General features: G+C 42.8%; 1 protein-coding gene across 1 annotated transcript in view; it reads right to left on the bottom strand.

Moving 5' to 3' along the window:
* Positions 1-19,645, bottom strand: part of ANO2 (anoctamin 2) — a 1,660,301-nt gene that overhangs the window by 13,159 nt on the left and 1,627,497 nt on the right. The window contains exon 24 of the mRNA XM_086939055.1: positions 2,379-2,484. Within this exon, the coding sequence (XP_086795181.1) occupies positions 2,379-2,484 (106 nt within the window). The remainder of the gene's footprint in view (positions 1-2,378; positions 2,485-19,645) is intronic.

Raw genomic sequence — 19,645 nt, 5'->3', positions numbered from 1 at the left:
TTTCCAATACGAAATGTTCCTGGCAAACGGATTGTTTATAGACTGGATGTTTTTAGCCTCAAAGTCTGCCACATACAACCCCGCTATGCTGGGAGCAAACGTACTGCCCATCGAGGTACCGGAGCATTGCAGGAATAGCCGTCCTTTGTAAGCAAAGAAGTTTTCTTTGAGTGCGATTGTTGCGCATTCTGTTATGAAATCTCTGGGAGTGTTGTATTCCCATGTGACAGAATTCAGAGCTGCACTTAATACCTTGATTGTTTCATCTTGCGGAATACTGGTATACAGGCTCTCAATATTTAGAGTAGCCAGAATGATGGTATCTGGCTCAAAGGTGATAGTCTGTAGTTGGTGTAACAGGTTCTTTGTATCCTTGAGATATGTCGGTGTACCTTGAACAATCGGTTTTAGGAACTGGTCACAGAAGGTGGACCGAAATACTGAATATACAGCTTGCACAGTTCATGCATGATAACCATCTTCTGAACCCAACTCAGTTCGGTTCAGACCTGGGCACAGCACAGAAACTTCCCTAATCAAAAGCACTGAGGAGATGTTAGCTGCATTAGATAATGGAGGTTCTGCAGCTCTTATCCTGCTCAATGTGGCCTCATCCCTTAATATAGTAGATCATAAGAACTTGATCAATTGCTTGGCTGAACTGGGAGTTAAAGACAAGGCCTTGTCCCTCCTGGCTTTCTTTCTTTCCAATAGACAACAAGCAGTGGACTTAGGTCGATTTGAATCTTCTCCTTTCTGACACACTTGTGAGGTCCTTCAGGGAAACATTAATGTTTCAGAACTGGCTACCCTAGTCAAGAGCTTTTACTTCCAACTTGCCTTCTATGATGACGACCCTCAATTAGTAATGTCAGCCTTCAATGGTGATCCCATAGTTTCCACCCCCTTCCAGAACTGTATGGAGGAACTTAGTTCATGGAATAATTTTAAAAGGTTTGGAAAGTGCTAGTTGTCAGCGTGAGTGACCCTGGAACCACATGATTTAGAGACAGGCGTTAGAGGTGATGCTAATGAGAGATAATACCAGGTCACAGAGTCATAGGAATGGGTTGGTTATAATCTGGCACAAGTGTACACGTACATCTCACTTAATTGCACAAGGTTCGTTTATAGCTCTCTACATCTCTGCTAAGACTCTTCAATCTTGTACTTTTTCATCATACCAAGAACTTTTGAAGTCTTTCTGAGTGTGTGATGAAGCATAATGTGCATTATATTTAAAACGTCTGCTGAGTAAGGTTGTAGTGCACAACGGCATTTCTAAATAGTTCCCAGTGAGAATAACTGTGCAATGTTGCCACATTTGACAAAGGGGGAGCAACTTAGTTATAACAAAGTACTCCCTCTATTGATGTAGTTTCAAAGGTGATATGCAGGGTTGTCTAGGCTTTGTTGGAGTCCATGACTTGCCTCAGGTGGTAACTTGCTCATAATGCACTGCATGGAAAATGGAATATGCAGAATCATAGCCACTTCAGCTAATTTTATTCCACATTTCAAAAAATTCATCAAATAATGTCAATGTTAAAATAAAACCTGAGCACATACACACGCAAATTTGCTGACTCTGTAACATTTTACTTTATTTATATCAATTGTGTTTGAACAGAGAAAATATGACTCACAAGATAAACCTCAATGAGTTGTGCTGCTTCTCTGCATTTGTGTGTATGGTTTATGCCAAGATGTACTGCTTTTAGGAATAGCATTTATAAACAAGAGTATTTTACTATAGCACAAGGAGTTTATTGTCATACTAAAATTTAATCTGTGAGGCACTACACAGTGAATGATTAGTTAGACTGTAATTTTACATTTGCCCTGGTGAAATATATACATGTATATTAATGTATACGCTTCTTCCATGTAATATGTTTCATTGGGCATAGCATACATGCACATATTTCTCCACTGCTAATTGGGCAGTTGTGTGTGTGTGTGCGCGCACGCATGTGTAATTACTTACATGTTTAAATATATGTTAAGTGTATTGATATCCTAATTCAATCTATGCTGCTGTTCTATAACCAATAATCGATTATATACAGGCACCACTCATACATTTAAATACCCACATTACTAAAATCAACCTACTGTCCATTAAAAAAAGCATCAGATAGTCACCTTCAAAAAGGATCAGGTACAATATGCACAAGCTAGTATTTAAATGCATATAATATTCCTGGGGTGTAGCTTACAACACTGATATCAGGTCAACCACCACTTTTAGGAGACTGGGATTGTGCAAGAATGCAGATTTTAGGTGTAGTAATAATGTAATTAAATTTAACTTGCCCCTTCATAAGCACCTTTAATGAACATCCATTTAAAAATTATCACAAAAATAAAATGCTTACCTGAAAAAGAATAACAAAGGCCAAACGAACTGCTAGGACTGACCAATACTGCTTTGAGAAGTCATATTGGTTTTCTGACCATGGAGGTTCTCTGTAATCCTTGTACCTATCCAAAAGAGATTTTAAAACATTAATTAGATATCTTGAAACTACTTTGACACACCTTTCCAATAAGAAATGATCTGTGAATGATTAGAAATGGCAGCCAGAAGGCTAGTAATGAGATATTTGGGTAGGGGGCAGCTGAGTGGAGGTATGTGTGGAAGGAGTGGCTGGAGGTGTTAGCAGAACAGACATTGTGATTTGGTGTAAGGTTGCATGTCAGACTACTGTTAACATATATATAGTTTGACATAAATATTACGACCTAAATATAATTGTAATAAATATCTGTCTGTTGGGTGTAGATTTTCTATTGTTTACTGCAATTGAGGTGCTATTTGTGTAAATGATATTGAGGGGAACATTTCTTTGTCAGAGGATATTGAGGCCACACTATTCCGAGACGATACCATGCGTCTTGTAGCCACTGACCTTAAGAAACTGAAAGCAGTCTAAGTGAGTCCAAGCCCAGAAGTGTAACAGGAAAGGACTTTTTTGCCAAATGAGCAAACGTTATCAGAGTATGGAGATTCGTTTCTTGATTTCTATGTGGGAAGCTCCCAAAGGTCTGCAGATTCAGCAGCACTGGAAGGCCCACGTTAATAAATTTAGAAGCTTTTGATTTGGATCCTGCTTCATAGGTTGGGCACTAGCAAAGACCTTTTGATTTTATTGAAATTATATGGATAATATACTTACATTAAGGCGTAGACAGCCAGCTCCCTTTATCCACTGGTTGGTTGTTGTGTCATCACATTTTGCTTCCATCCACTACAGCATAGAGAATGGGGCATTGGGTGAGCCTACTTCTGCCACTGACTAACTTCACTTTGAGTGACTACATTGGGCCTTTTCACAAGGATCACATTCACACACAAGATAGTCCCTTCAGTGACAATATTTTTGTTTTTAGTTTATTTTAATAATATAGTGTGTATCTTTGAACCACATGGGGTAATATGGTGGTAAAGATGATTTTGAAAAATATGTTATTTAAGTAAAGTTGTAAATGAGATTAGGTGGTGTTCAAAACAGTGGTGGGTTCTTGTGAAGAAGGGAAAGCGATGTATAAGAGAGGTGGATGAGTTATATGGTAAATTTGATGATGAAGACTCATAGATAGTGTAAACTCATGAAAAAGAATGTGAAGAAAATAAGAGTGGGGAATTAGATATGGTTCATGGATAGTTCAATTTCCAACACAATGACAAGGATACAAGGGGCATGCACAAGTGGATGTAGCATTCTTTCTAAAAAGTGCTTCCGTTTTGTTCTACACAAATGATCTCTTACATTCACCACCGTTTGAGCTTGGTCTTTCCTGCATACGTATGGTGAATAATGAAACAATTGTACACCTGAGAGATTCAAAATGACACATGCAAATAATCTAATAGTAGGGCTAAACCGCAAGTCCTGCTAGTCTATGCATTTCCATAAAGGTTTCTTTCTAAAAAAAATATTTGCTCAGGTTGCAAACTGTGCTCTTCCATTGCCCACAACATTTCTAAGCAACACAATTGTAGCAGAATGTTAATAGGATTACAATTTAGTATCAAAAGGGAGGAGGACACAGAGAGGACTATCTTTTCAAGGCCAATGTTTAATACATTGTCACAGTTATAGTCTAGGATGATCCCACAAACAAGATGCAATCCTGTCAGAAATGAACCACAAAGTACATATGAGGTAGTTATTTCGTTTTAGATAGCCTGTGGCATCTCAAAACGTTTTCCAGAAACATTGAGGAGTGGAGACCTGTCAGCCTTAGGGTCGGTTTCCCCCAAAGCTTTTGCCCGGCACTTTTTGCTGAAATATGTTGCTGGTGATATTGTGTTTCAGGGTCTTAGAAAAGTTTTGTGATTACTCAAATTGAAAAATATCACCCAAGTTTGATTTCTCTTAAAGAAGGCCAAGAGAATAATGGGTTGACAAAGTTATGAAAACTTTTAGAGATCTAACCAGGTCACATTTTTTTGCCAGTTTCAAAGAGAGTCTGTTTTTATCACATTTGCTTTTAATCATTGCTGTTCACAGCATAACATTCTAGCTACGACAAAGAACTTTTTCAAAGTAAAATGTCTTGCTGTAAAAATGACAAACTTCACCCTGTTGACTTGGAGGCATAGACTTTCACCAATATCAAGGCATGGTACACAGAGGAATTTGCCACTCACACTTAAGAGCCATGAACCAACCACCTCCTGACTCCTTCTTGTTCATAGCATTATTTGATCACTGAAGCATTGACTGTGGACATACCATTCCTTTTCAATAAATCCTCTATTAGCTCTGAAGCACATTTTTGCCTTACTACTATTATGTAAGTGATGCACAGTTAAGGCAACTTGTAAACTGCAATTTGAAGAGTAATACAATACATATTGTATCTACATTTTAAGCAATTGTAAGAGCTATAACTGTGGCTTTAAGAAGATGCCCCCTTTTGCTAGCTTTTACAGCTGGATGTTTGAAACTGTGGACTAGGATTCTGAAAAGCAGGTTCTAGTTCATGTGCTCTGACATCTGAACCATGTCGATATTGGCTATATTCCTAATTGGCATACTTAACGTATCTTTAAGTTCCTAATATATGAAACAAAGAGTCCCTAGGGCATGTAGGTTAAATGTCACTAATGGACTGCAGCAGACATTGACCCTCTACGAGACTGATAACGCAAAACTTGGCTGCAGGCTAGGAAGGTGTAATCTGACTGCATGGTTACCACCACTTTTTTCCTGGTGTTTTGCTGGTTTTCGACTAGTCTGACTGGGATCCTGCTAATAAGGACCCCAGTTTATTTGCTTTCTCCCTAAATTGATAGCATGTACTTTAGGTACACTCCAGATTGGATTCTGGGGTACCCTTATAAGTCCCTAGTATATGGTATACTATGTACCTAGAGCATAGGTACCCCGGAGGCCTCACAGGGGCTGCAGCATGTATTGTGCCACCCCTGAGAGGATACTCAAACTAACACCACAGGTCTGCTACTGCAATCTGTGTAAGGTGGTGCATGCACCCCTTACTTAGATATAGGATCACTATATCTACCTTATGTCACTGCGCGTATCAACCAATCATTCACCCATAAGGCAGGCCTTATCAATCCTGAAGGCAGGGTACTGGGTTTTATGTGAGAGGGTGCCCATGCATGAGCAGTGCTCCTCTGCAGCCTTCGGAATCTATTCTCCGGGGTTGTTTTGTGATGCAGCCAACCATATACTCTTAAGTGCATTATAACCTCGCGGTTTATGTTAACTTTAAAACGGCTACATGGAAACATGTTGTGTTTGATGTCAGCAGTAACTGGTGTGGGAAGTATGATTCCACCCTCCTAGATGGAGAAGTATGACTACACCAGTACACCGGTACCAGCTTAACAGAACCTGGCATCACAAAATGAATGCCGCCAGACACAGACACGAGTCTGCCGTCCTGCTGCTGAGCCAAGCTCGAGCAGCAGGAAAGGAATGACAATAGGCTTCCTGTCACAGGGAGGTGTAACCACCTCCCTGACAGGCTTTAGTGTATTGGGGCTGGGTGGGTGCACTCTGAGAGTGCTTTGATGTCTGCACTGGGGGTACATTTGGTGTCCCTGTGCATAGTCCAACTCAAACCGGTTGCAAGAGCCATTTGCGCCTACTCTGGTGCAAAAACTGGACAAAGGACATGGGTGTAGCCACCCCTCTGTCCTGACCATCTCATAGGTGGGTCCCCAGAGTTTGTCCCACCCCTTCCTTGGGTATAAAGTAGGAACCCCTGGCTACAGGACTTTAGATTTACCTGGACAAAACTCTGCTACAGAAAGCAAGTACTTCGACAATCTACACTGCGCTAGATGACTGAAGAATCTGATTCGGAGTAAAGGAGTTACTCCGCTGTTAAGCAGGCACCAAAGAAGCTTCTGAGGACTCAGAAGAGTTTTGCACCACAGAAGGTGGGTTTCCAAGTGTCCCTGAGGTCGACTAGTGTTCTCAGCAAACCTGAGACCTGTATCCCTTGGGGGGGGACCGTGCAACCCGTACCCCTGGGCACCGTGTACATTTGCAGAAGCATCTGCTTTACAGCAACCACTGAAGCTGTGCTTTGGGCAACTTGTAGTCCAGACTCCAAGCAGTGATTCCACTGAAGTTTACTGGCCGACACACCACAAGTGTTCTGTGGGCTAGTATTTTGTGATTCCTCTCGAGGTCCCTTTGAGATCCCTGGTCCATTGGCCTGTGGGTCCCTGTGAAGGCAACTTTAACTTTCAGTGGGATGCCCTGGTGGCTCCAGATGTGTCCTGACTCTTCATCACTTGGAGAGTCCCCAGGACCTTGATGGTCTTCACCGAAGCATCTTTCCTCTGAACGCATGAGTTGCAGTTGCCAAGGCTTGTTGGTGTTCAATCCGGTCACTGATCCCCCAACCCTCGACACCCTCCATGGGACAGCTCAACTGCAGACTTTGGTCATCCGCAACATCTCCTGGTCCTTGTGGCTGCAGAGTCAATCTTTACCTCTTCTCACCTGAAGCACCCGACATCGGTGGGCATTCGTCTAAAGAGTCCCTGGTCACCCTGAAGTGACCCAGACTGTGTCTCCTCTGCTTTTAGGCTCTTCTCATCTCCAATCCAGGCTTGGATCACACCGGACACTTTTCCTTTTCACAGCAGCAGCACTTTTCAGCATCACACAATTGAAAACGACGAAGATTCCCGACACCATTTGACACCTATGCACCCAGCTTCTCTGGGTTAGGTAACACGAGTACTCGGACGCTCACATGGGTGCTAGCCTTATAACCTTCTAAGTTTGAAAGGGTTTGCCCAAAGTCCTCTCCTAAGTGTCCTTAAAGTTTAACATTCCAACTGCGACTTTCCCATGGAGTTGTACGGAGCTTGCGCCTGTGTTCTCAAACTGCACGCGTCCCCCGTGGGTCCCCTGTGTCACTACCTTTGGTGGTTCCTTGGGGTCCCAGTGATTCTACGTGCTCTAGGCACTGTGTCTAGTCAAGTCGTGGTTTTTATACACTTTCTTAGTATATGGTTTGGTCTCCCCCTGGAGCCCACTTTGTATTGTGCTATTTACTGTTGTTCTAGTGATTTAATATTGTGTGCTTTGTTTTCTAATCTCATACAGAGGTTAGTAGAGACTGTTTAGTAATAAATACATATATTTTATATATTCCTTGTGTGTTCCTCCTTTTATTTGGTCATTCAGGAGGTTATAGACTGGTAAAACAGGCTGCTTTACATTCTTTCGAGACTTAGCCTGGAGGCTGCCCTCCACAGCTACCACTAGGATAGCTTTCTTTAAAAGTTGTCTTTGACCTAATCATCAATAAGGGTTGTTTGGACTGGTGCAGGGTGCCCACTTTAATTACTGGACAGCATATACCAGGCAAACTTCTCACAAGGCCTACAACCTGTTAGAAATTGGGTTACAGGTTGACTGGTGTTTGAGCCCTGGTGAAGCAGCAACCACAATCCTTGTCAGGGTAAGGCACAGGCAATCCCCAAATTAACCTGTGCCCAAACCCATGGTAGCTGGGCACAGAGAAGTCAGGCTTAACTTCGAGGCAATGTGTAAAGTATTTGTGAAAACACAAATACTGGACGGAACCCTGAAACTTTTCGGACACTCACCCCCAGTCACAGATCTGGGTTAAATCCATAATGATTCTTTAGCTCACTTCTCCACTTCAGTTCAGACCCATCTATATGCAAATCATTTTTGTCTCTGTGCCTCATGGGAACAGTCCAGCCCAAACTGTCAAGCCAGGTCTTCTCTGTACCAGAAGCAAGCATCCTGAGACCGGTTTCGGGATAACACCCTTCATCAGCCAGGCTAGCTTGAATCTAGTGGCAAAGTGAGCATGTGACCCTCTTCTGGGCATACTCTGCCAACGTAGGGCGAACAAAGTAAACACAAGGAGATGATGGACAGAGGGCTGAAACTTTTCAGACACTCACCCCTAGTCACAGATCTGGGTTGAATCCATCATCATTCTTTAGCTCACTTCGCCACTTCAGTTCAGACCCAGCTATATGCAAATCAGTCTTGACCCTGTGCCTCATGGGAACAGTCCAGCCCAAAGTGCCAAGACAGGTCTTCCCTGAACTGGAAACTGGCATCCTGGGACCGATTTTGGGGTAACACCTCTCATCAGCCAGGCTAGCTTGAATCCAGTGGCAAAGTGAGCAATGGACCCATGTCTTGGCATACCCGGCCAACTGAGGACGAACAAAAGCAAACACAAGGAGATGATGGACGGAACGGTGAAACGTTTCAGACATTCACCCCTAGTCTCAGATCTGGGCTTAATCCATCATCATTCTTTGGCTCACTTCGCCACCTCACTTAAATAAATAGAACAAAACCAAAACAAAAAAAATCCAATCAGTAGAACTGGAGTTATACATTTTTAAAAAAGAATAAAGTTTAAAATAGCACCTAAAAGCTTAAAGTGCCAACCGGGGCTATCTTGTCGTGCTTGATTGGGTCAAAGTGGAGGCTGACCGCGTTGGACCATGGGTCAGATGCAGCCACAGATTACACTGCTTAGGTTTTACCTTCTAAGTTTTGTGCCAAGAGTCCTGTTTATGTTGGAGGGTGCCCCATGGAACAAGGAGAGCATCCTGAACGGTGGCTGGTGTGGCGCAAGATCATGATGCGCATTGCAGACGGGCGAGCTAGTGCTTCATCCTGACCGTGCGCTGCCGGTGATATATGCTTGCTGTGTGAAGAGACAGGCTGGAGGCTGCTCAGGCTGAATTTTGTTGTGAGTGGTGCCATCGACGCAAAGGGGTGGGTTTGCATTAACAAATAGCCCAAAAGCTTGATTTTAGGAGCTCATGATCCAGACTAAGGATCCATAACCTGAGAGGCTCCACTTGGGGGTCATGAATTCACTGGAGCTGGGTCCAGGAGCTTGTTGATGAGCCTTTTATGTCCCTGAGACTAATAACAGGAGCCCAGCAGAAAAGCCCTTTGAGTCACTCGGGGATCCTGGGTTCAAGATGAAGTTGCAGGTCTACTTTTACTTCCTCAGGAAACAGGGCAGGGGCCGGATGTCAGCACATCAGGGCAGCAGTTCCTTTAGAGCAGCAGTCAAGCAGAATGGCAGTCCTTATAGCAGCACAACAGTCATTCTTCCTGGCAGGGTATCCACAGGTGCACTGAAGAATTGGTGCCTATACACTGGTGCCCTCTTTCTGGAAGGTGGGTAAAACTTCTAGACAGTGGCTGTGAAGTGCAAAGAATTTCCTGTCTCCCCTGCCCTGGCTCCAAGGTGGCTGAAGTGACAATCTAGGGTTGTTAGGTCCTGTGTGTGAAGGCAGAGTACACGCTATTCAGTTCTAAATGGGACTGTGCTCAGCTCCACCCCTCATCTTACCCGTAGATGGCCCAGGCACACCTAAATCCTCTATTATGTGGCTGTCTGGGATGAATTTACAAAGTCTGACTGTCAGCTACACCCAGTCATGTGACCCAAAACAGACTACAAATAATAAAGGCGTAGGACTCTTACAGAATGGAATAAGGCAACTCAAATGTTATCCTTTGGGAGAGATAGGCCTTGGGGTAGTGATAAACGAATCTACGGATTTTCACTACCAGGACATGTAAAACATAAAAGTACATGTCTTGATCTTAAAATACAGTGCACCCTGTCCTTTGGGCTGCCCAGTGCCTACACTATGGGTGAGTTATATGTGTTTAAAACAGAGGTTTAGGCTTAAAAAAAATCTTTTGCCAGGTCGAAATGGCAGTCTAAAACTGCACACACAGGCTCTGCAATGGCAGGCGTGAGAAATGTTTAAAGGGCTACTTAAGTGGGTGGAGCAATCAATGCTGCAGTACCACTAGCAGCATTTGAGTTACAGGCCCTGGGCACCGGTAGTGTCTCTTTACTGGGGGTTCTTAAGTAAATAAATTTGACAATTGGGTGTAAGTCAATATTACTATTTATTAGAGGAGAGGGCACAGGTACTTTAGCACTGGATAGCAGTGGTAATGTGCACAGAGTCCTACGTCCAACACAAATAGGTTCAGATAAATAGAGAAGGAGAGGTAAAAAGTTTGGGTAAAGACCACCCTAAGGCTGACAGGTCTAACACCACTGTAGCCTGTCTGTGCAGTTGTAAGACTACAAATTCGACCAGTGAAAACAATCCCTTTTGACAGACCTAAAACGTCTATTTAAATATTCATATGGCATCCCTAAGTAGGTCTTAAATGTCAACAAGGAAAGGTGCATGGTATTTAACAATAGGACATATACGAGTTTGATGTTAAACATGTCCTTACAGTGACAAGGCCCAAAAAGCTATTTTAACAGTAGCAGGGTTTGCTGTTTGTGAGGTAGTTGATTACCAGTTGTGATGAGTTGTAGTACACCACAATAATAATGTCAGTATTCTTGTTAGTTCCAGTAAAGTATTAATTTAAACCGGCATTCAAGACCTGGTAACTATGGCACAGAGAAGACAGGCTTGACATAAGAAAATATGTAAAGCATTTAGTGGAACCTAAACAGTTAAAAAGTAAAAAACACAACACAATAAAAATGTAACTTTGATTTAAAAGAAGTTGAATATTTTAATCAACAAAATGACACAAGATGACAAGAATGTAATAAGGGGTTCAGGAAATGTGAATGTTTAAAGTCAGAGTTAGATTTTTGCTTCAAAATGCCCAAAGCACCAACAGCGGGCAACTGGTCACGTTAGACTGGGATAAAGGTATGGTTTTTGCCCAACCACCACAGTGTGTGGGTCAAATAAAATTCAGAGGCAGGTCTTGGTCAGAGAGTTACCTTTAGACATTTACTGACAAGGTAGAGTCCTCCGCTGGCCAATGTTGCAGACTGGATGCAAAGGAAAGGCCATCGAAGATGGGTTGGCGAAGGATGAAATCTCAGTAAAGCCTTTGTCGGGAGAAGCTCTGAGTGGGAAAAGTCCAGAGTTCACACCCAGGGAGCCACTGACATTGATTGGATGCTGCAGAGAGTTAGACCTGTTGTAAATTTCTACCTTCGGACTTGATCTCTTTTCTGGACATTGGATTTATTCAGTGGGGCAAGGCTGCAGTCTTGCAATTTTGGTCCCGGTCTTCTGTTGACTCTGCAGGCACAAATCTTTGAAAAAGCCTCTATGTCCCCGGTTTTAAAGTTAGGCAGAAGGAGTACACTCTGACACTCATGTTATGGCCCAATGACCCTAATGACACCATGGAGAGGTCACAACTCTCTCTAGTAATAGCCAACCCCATGGGTGTCTCCAGTGATCATTTTGATGAAGCCCTCTGGTGAGCTAAGAATATGTATCACTTTGTGCAGTCCGTTTAGTGCTATCTGAGTGGATGCCCATCCTCTTCCCAATCTGCATGAGATGGTCGCCACATTAGCAGGTGCAAAAGTATTTTTGACTTTAGATTTGACTCATGCATACAATCAAGTCAAACTAAATGATGAATGAAAGAATCTCACAGCCTGTAGTACACCTTAGCGTCTGTTTAGCATTTGTTGGATTCCATTTGGTTTATCTAGCGCTGCATCTGTGTTCCACACTCAAATCTACCTCAAAGTTGCCTCCACCCACGATCTCACTTTCCTTAGATCAACTCTCGACTCCATTCAAAACTGGATGTCAACTCACCTACTGATTCTGAATCCCTCCAAAACTGAATTCCTCCTCCTCTCCTCCTCACTTGCCCCTCCCCCGGTTCAATCTTGGATGGATCAAACAAATCTACTCAATAATAAGCATATCATTGTTGAAAGCGCAAAATCCCTTGGTGTCTTACTCGACAAGAATCTCAATCTAATCCCTCACATCAATTCCATTGCAAAGTCTGCACCATACCAACTGCGACTTCTTTGGGGAATTCGTCGCTTTTTTCCTGAGCATGACCTTAAAACACTGGTGCAATCGCTGGTCCTCTCCAGACTGGACTACTGCAATTCTCTTCTTACTGGCCTCCCCAAATCCTACCTATCCCCCCTGAAATCGGTCCTACACTCAGCAGCCCGTTTCATCTATGGGGCTAAAAGAAGCGACCACATCACACCGCTGCTATCCTACCTGCGTTGGCTTCCCATCGAGGCTAGAGCTATCTACAAGACTGCCTCTATCACCCACAAAGCCTTGCACTCCTCCTCTCCTCGCTACCTGTCGAATAAACTGAAACTCTCTGGAGGCTCTAGACCATCTCGGAATGCGGAAAATCTTCTGCTTGAACCCCCCACTTTCAAGAAGGAACGATCGATGGCCCAATCCTTTTCAGGCAACACAGTGAGAATCTGGAACTCTCTCTCGCCTCAGCTCCGGACTACCTCCTCCTCTCAGGCCTTCAAACGGGACCTTAAAGTTCTCCTCCTCCAAAGACACCTCCAAGTCTAACTCACACCCTTGCCTTCGTTTGAAGGAAGACCTCCCATTACTGGAAAGTCTTTTGGCCAGGAGTAAGGTCTTCCTCCCCAGTGTGTTCTGGTAGTTTAAATGTTTAGTAATATCCCAATACCTGTGTATGGTACCCTTTTGGAACTTGCACACGTCACTTTTGTTTTATAACACACTGTTTGCTACCTCACACATTTTGTTTGTTTTAGATACTTGCACAAGAGCCTCCATTGCCTACGTAACGTTTGTTCTTGTGATGGAGTGCCTGCCTTTTATTGCAGTATTATTCTTCGACTTGTATTTTGTACATCTTTGTAACCTGCACCCATTTCACTTTTTTCTCCTGTAATGCACCGATTGCTACCTCATGTATTTTGGTTGCTCACTAGTGTCACTTTTGATCCATGTAACTTATTGTTTGCATTTGTATTTTGTTCCTGTATATCATTATTGGTCCTTATGTGAAGCGCTCTGACACCTTCGGGTAAAGTCCGCGCTATATAAAATTGCATAAATAAATAAATAAATAAAATAAATGATGTGCGCTCCTCTTTGGTATTCAATGATGGGAGCGTGGGTTATGAGGTTGCAGGGGTTATATAACATTGTGAGCGACCATTGTCATACTTATTTGGGCTCTGGACTGGTGACATTTATACTGAAATAAATGCAGTTTAAAGGAGTGCGTTTTCTGTCTTGTGGCTATCGATTCAGCGCACCACAGGGATTTTTTTTGCAGTGACCACCAAGGATCAATAGATTTTTCAGGACCATATGAAATGTCCATTTTCTCTCCAGGTCGCTGCTCTGCATCTGCTATAGAACCCTACTGAGCTGATATCTGGAGGTCTGTGATGACCCTTCAGGGTGCGCCCTTTGTGGCCGTCCGTGTGGCCACTATATCGAATGGTTCTGGCCCTCTTCATTAAATATAGTGTCAGTTATGAGCACTTTCCCAACGAAGATATGCCACCCTCAGCGGCTTTAAACAGAACGACCAGAGTGCAGTAAATCTAAACACAATGCAGACACTGTCCCTTTTATTGGAAAATATGCCCTACCGGCGAACAGTGTTGGGAACATCTCGACCTCTCTTTATTTTGGGATTTATCTGACCTCGGCAGGTAGTTATGTTCAGATTGCATGCAATTCTTATAGCTTAACACACCTGAATTGAAGGCAATGTCAAGGGTAGATTGTCTGTGGTGCCTGCTGATGTCTGAATCCATACTTTGCACGCGCCTGTTTTGTTGTTTGCAGTCCTGGGGAGTCACAGGCACAGCTACTACTGCGCGTTAGGTGATATGGATCTGCTGCACATAAGGCTGCCTGCTTTATCACGGTCGAAAGATTACTGTAGAGTTAAAATGTTAAGAAAATATTCCCATGTGTCGGTGCATGGATTTATTGCTTTATTTTATTATTTTGTAATCATTTTCAGCCGCTTATTCCTGCCCACTTGAAAATGAATGCAGTTGTGTTGACATCACGATTCCCCAGGGCAAAGCCAATTAAATGAACTTGTACATAATGCTGATTGTGGATATATCCTTTTCCCACAGTAAAGTTATTAATGACAAGTCTTATAAAGAGTATTTATTATAGGGAAACATCTTTACACCGCAGATGTTTCAACGCAGTCCTGTTACGACGCGTCCTTTACAACGCAAGTCGTAACCACGACTTGCGCTGGAGGGCGCTACAGGATTAAGAATAGTATATTTACTATTCCAACACCTTCCCTAGTGTCCACGGGGACTGGTGTTAGAATAGTAAATTATACTATTCTCGATCCGCGCCCCCAACGCAAGTCGTTGTCACGACTTGCATTGTAAAAGACGTGTTATAACAGCACGCGTTGTGACGGTACGCGTCGTAACATCATACATCCTTTATTATAAAAGACAAAATAGTGTCCACAGACAATGTGTTAGTTCACCTCAAAGTTCAAACTCACCTTTCAAACTATTGCAACAGAGAAGGTTAGCCAGAGAAATCTGGAAATCACGGACCCATTGCCAACACAGGCCCCTGTTCTGCAGAACCGGGTGGGAGGAGGGGGCACCCATCAGGCCTCTCCTCTCCAAATTCAGGCTCAGGACTATGGACATCTGTGACCTATGGGAGCCCGAGGGGTCCCTCAACACATTCTGCAGGTGGGCTGCATCAATCCTGTTATGCCTCTGAGTCATATAGTGATCGGTGCTTCTCCTGACACACTCACTGTGTGCCCTGATGAAGGTGTGACACAAAATATTTTTTGAAACATGTCGAGTCAAGAAGCTCAGATTGTGGTTGGAGATACTCACATCATGTTGGGCGCTAATGAGTAGACCGCATGTTCCTGATAATCTGTCCACTTCCACACATTGCGAACAAAAAGGTTTACAGCCTGAAATTTAGATCAGGTGGTTAAGGGCACTTACAAGCTGCGGCAAGCCTGCACTCAGGTATGCTATCCAGGGCTAGAGCTCTGTGACTGCTCTTCCCAAAGCAGACTGGTAGTTGCACCTCTAGGTTTTGTGTTACAGTATTGATGAAGGGACTGCAAGGGTTGTCCATCCTCAGATGGCTGCGGTTTGTTAACACCTACTTGAGGGAAAACGTATCGCCTTATTAAGTACTTTCAGATCAATTGGTGTAAGATGGATGTTTGTCTCATTTCCTTGCATTGAAAAGTGGTTTTAATCTTATTCTGATTTCTGGCATTTATATGCTGTGACACTCTACGAAGCCTGCAGCTGAATTTGCAAATCGTATAGACTGCTTGTGAGGAAGATTAGTGCTGAAGACAGCTCCGAGGGCCCTTTGAGACCTTCAAACTCGAATTCAAAAACAATGTTGCAACTTTAAAGCCTTTCGGATAATCTTTTACTTTTTCAATTAATATCTTTGATGTGTGTAACAGTGCATCTTTCCCAAGTTAGAGTGAGTAACCCTCTGCCCTCCTCATTCCTTCGCTGGTCTCGTTGCACATCCAGGCAACATCAGCTGTAAGGAAAATCCTTTCCGACAGTTTATTTAGCCTGGCGGGATAACTGCACCCAGGCTGTCGACGCTCGGTGTTGTCCTACGTGCAAGACCAAGAGTGGGGCCCTGGGGACCGCTTTGCCCAGGCATAACCCATAAAAAAAGTTTTAGGGTAAACTGTATGCAAAATGGGAGGAGTCACTATACCCTGGCCAAAATGTCCACCTACAAAAATATGGCATTCATAACATTGGCCACCACTATGTAGTCAAGGTCAGTAGATTTGTAGTTGCAAATAGTAAATATATACTTAGCTATATATATACTTACAGTCTCAATATAGTGGTCAAAGTAATAATTTTGTGGATGTATATTTTAGTGACATTTTGTGACATACAACTGATGATAGCGCCTTTCGGATTCCTTTATCAGCTAATCAGGCAAGCTGGTGGCATTTACCAGCTTAACACCCTGGAAATTATTGAAGGTCAAGCCACTGGCATTCCACCAAAAACATTGCTTAACAATATTTTCTAAACATGAGGCATTAACAAAAAACGCATCTCTCACTATGATTGAAGAATGATAATCCTCATCTTGATGTCTTACATGAGGATATAGAAAGAACAATATTAGCCCAGTTCTCTGTTGCCTTTTCTAAATAAACATCTAAATTGATAATAAAGTTATAGAGAGTCCTCGCCACAGTCTATTCCTTAGCTTCAGACCACGAGCTATCACAGCCAGCAATGGGAATACTAAATTGCAGAATTCGAGAGAAATGTTTTAGTGATTTCCTATTTAAAATGTTCTTTAACGGTTATTCATTTCTGTTACTGTTGTCCCTTTTGCCTTGCATTGCAGACGTTTAGCATGAGGTAATGAGGAATTAGTTATCCATCATTTAAATCATGGTAGCTACTATGCATGCTATGTAGTTGGACCCAGTTTTTCCCAAATATTGGAAGTTAAAAAATCATGACCAAAAGGCCACACTGAGGTATTCTCTATATCTTTTCACACCTTCCTGTGTGGGGGGTGGCAGTTAAAATATACAGAGAGGGAAAGGGGGAAATTATGTTGGTTTTAATGTGCTTCTGTCAATGACTTCTACGATCATAAATATTTCAAGGAAATATGGCACATCTTTACATAAAAAGTCCAGTTCCAAAATGCTCGCACTGTAGTTCTCATAGACATATAGTATTCGCCTCTTGAAGGTCAACTAGTTGTTGTAGTTTACCAGTATCTATACCTACATTCCATTGGCAGAAACACTTTGAATGTTTACTGATGTTTTGCTTGAATTCACAACAACTTATTCTTAAAAACATCTATTGTCCTTGCATGTTTTAGTAAACCTGCCTATAAAAATACCACGTAAAAATTGAGGAACCTAATCCATTCTTCTTTTAAAGATGGATTATATTTGAATTTTTTTTTCATTAGTCAATGTGTTACTAACGCATTGGATCAAAGGTATATAGATTAATGTCTAGGTAAGTGTGAAGTGTTTAATTATGAATGTAGGAAAAGGAAAGGATGAAATCCGACAAAGTTAATACACCAGTCTCTTACTATGCAAATATTATGCCGATGAGGAAACCAAGGTTCACACCTGTTAGGTAGTGCACAAAGAAGCAAGCTCTGAGAAGTATGAAATAAAACATAAGTAACACCAAAACAATATTTAAGTCATGAAACCAATCCAATTTACAAATCTTTTTAACAAAAGAAAAAAATATTGTTATCACTAAAAAGCATTCAAAATTACAATAGTTTTGTTAGAGGATCAGGATATATGAATTTGGAAATAAATGTCGAAAAAACCCAACATGAACAATGGGGGTGTAAAAGTCATTATTAGTCTATAGACAGTTCCAAAAGTGACCACGGGAGTACACTCTTTGCACCAAAAAAACAGTTACCAGCAAACTGCCCTGTCCTGCAGTGAACCAGAGGCCGGGATCATGAGCAATTTCTTTGCAGGTTGATATACCCAAAATCTTCCTGGCGCTCTTCTGGAGGACAATTTATCAAAAGTTCATGGAGGAGTCGGACATCTCTACCCGTGGTTTCTTAGGGCCACATCCAAAGTCACATTTTTCTACAAATGTGTCCTCTTCCCTAACGGGGAGTTCGATTTATCAGCCTTCATTGATAAGCATGGAGTTAAGGTAACTATGGTCCAAAGATAAAGTGCACCAAAATTATTCCTCTATGCCTTCTGCTTGGCTAATCCCCAGCTCGACTGGAAGGTGTAAAGTGGCTTTCAGGGAAGAACAAAGGATCATTAGGAGCATATGGTTTCTTAGCAGATTTCTGCAAGAAGAACTGGGAATTAATTACAGGCACATCCGCTCCTGGCTATCGTGGAATGTGAGAGGAGGTGGAAGCACAGATAAACTGCAAAGAAAAGTCAGGGATCCTGACAATGGTATGTTTCATTTGAATACGGCTCTGGGGTGACCTTGTCTTTAAAGAAGGTCTGTGTGTTATGAACCTGCATGATAATGTCGTTTGTGGCGCGACAAGGCATGAAGCATGATGGTCTGGTGGACAAGAAGGGTTGACCACCCGCATCAGGAGATTATTGAGAGCTTTGGCCCAGATCTTCACCTCGATTTCGAGGAAAGAAATGAGATGGAATGAAGGGTATTAGTCCAGTGGATGTCCAGTCTTAGGGACGATCACTATCTCAGCCTTATGAATGTCGAGCGGGAGCATTCCTCCCTTAATGTGTCTGCAAACATTTCAGACAGTGGTCCCAGCAATTGGGACTTACAGGCTCTGAAACACTCTGCTGGAAATCCATTGGGGCACCTGAGTCTTGCCAGCCTTGATTACGGGAGTCCTACAGCTCCTACATTGTGATACAAGTCCCAGTCTTCTGCCATAAGTACATTTGTAGGAATGTCATTCATGAACTCCGGCTACTGGTTCAGATGTTGTAGGTCAGGATATAGATAGAATAGCAGGATGGAAATCAGCAGGTATTTCCCACTTCTTGTTGCTTCTGGCTGTCTCTGCCTACTTGATAACGAATAATATCTCCCTCAAGGGTGGCTTTAAAGTCTTCTCAGAGAATCTCTGGCTTGTCAGTGTATATGGTGAAATACTGATCAATGACCTCAAATATGTTTTTACAGGTCATGGGATCGGTCAACCACAATGCGCTGAAATGCAATCCAGTTCTGATGTGTCTGGGGACTAGTCGCAACTAAAGCTCCACCGGTGAATGATCTGAGGCTTCTAGCAAGTATGCTCATAAACATAACTAGGTGAGACTTGGAGTACTATAAGAGGAAGTAGGCTAGACAACAGAATACCCTGTGTGCCTTGCAATTAAAAGAGTAACACTGTTCTTGAGAATGCAGAGCCCTCTATTTATCTGATAGGCTCAATGCTTCAAAGAACCTGGCCAGAGGGCAGTGACCAAAGGTCCCCCCTGCCCCTTCATTTGTTCTATCTAAAGTCAAGTCAACCACCCCATTCAGGTCCTCTGCCAGTATTCACGGTCCAGAAGAGAATTGTGTTTCCAATGCTCCAAAAGTCCTGAGGAAGTCTACTGAGAGGGTAGGAGTGGCATAGACACTAAGCAGGGTCATAGGCTCTCCCTGTAGGAGCCCAGTCACCTCGACAAACCTGCCCACATATCCTGCCAAATCTATGAAACCTTGAAGGGTACGTGCCGGCAAATCATTAGGGCTATCCCTCTGGACCCCTTAGAGAACCCTGCATGGAATACTTGTGGAAACCCTCTCAAGGTGAGGAAGGAGCATCTGTTTCCCATCAAAGGTCTTCTGA

Source organism: Lissotriton vulgaris, chromosome 1_1 (genome assembly GCF_964263255.1).
Source record: "Lissotriton vulgaris chromosome 1_1, aLisVul1.2, whole genome shotgun sequence".
Taxonomy (NCBI): Eukaryota; Metazoa; Chordata; class Amphibia; order Caudata; family Salamandridae; genus Lissotriton; species Lissotriton vulgaris.
Note: the sequence above shows the minus strand (reverse complement) of the source record. Positions and strands in the feature narration are given on the sequence as shown.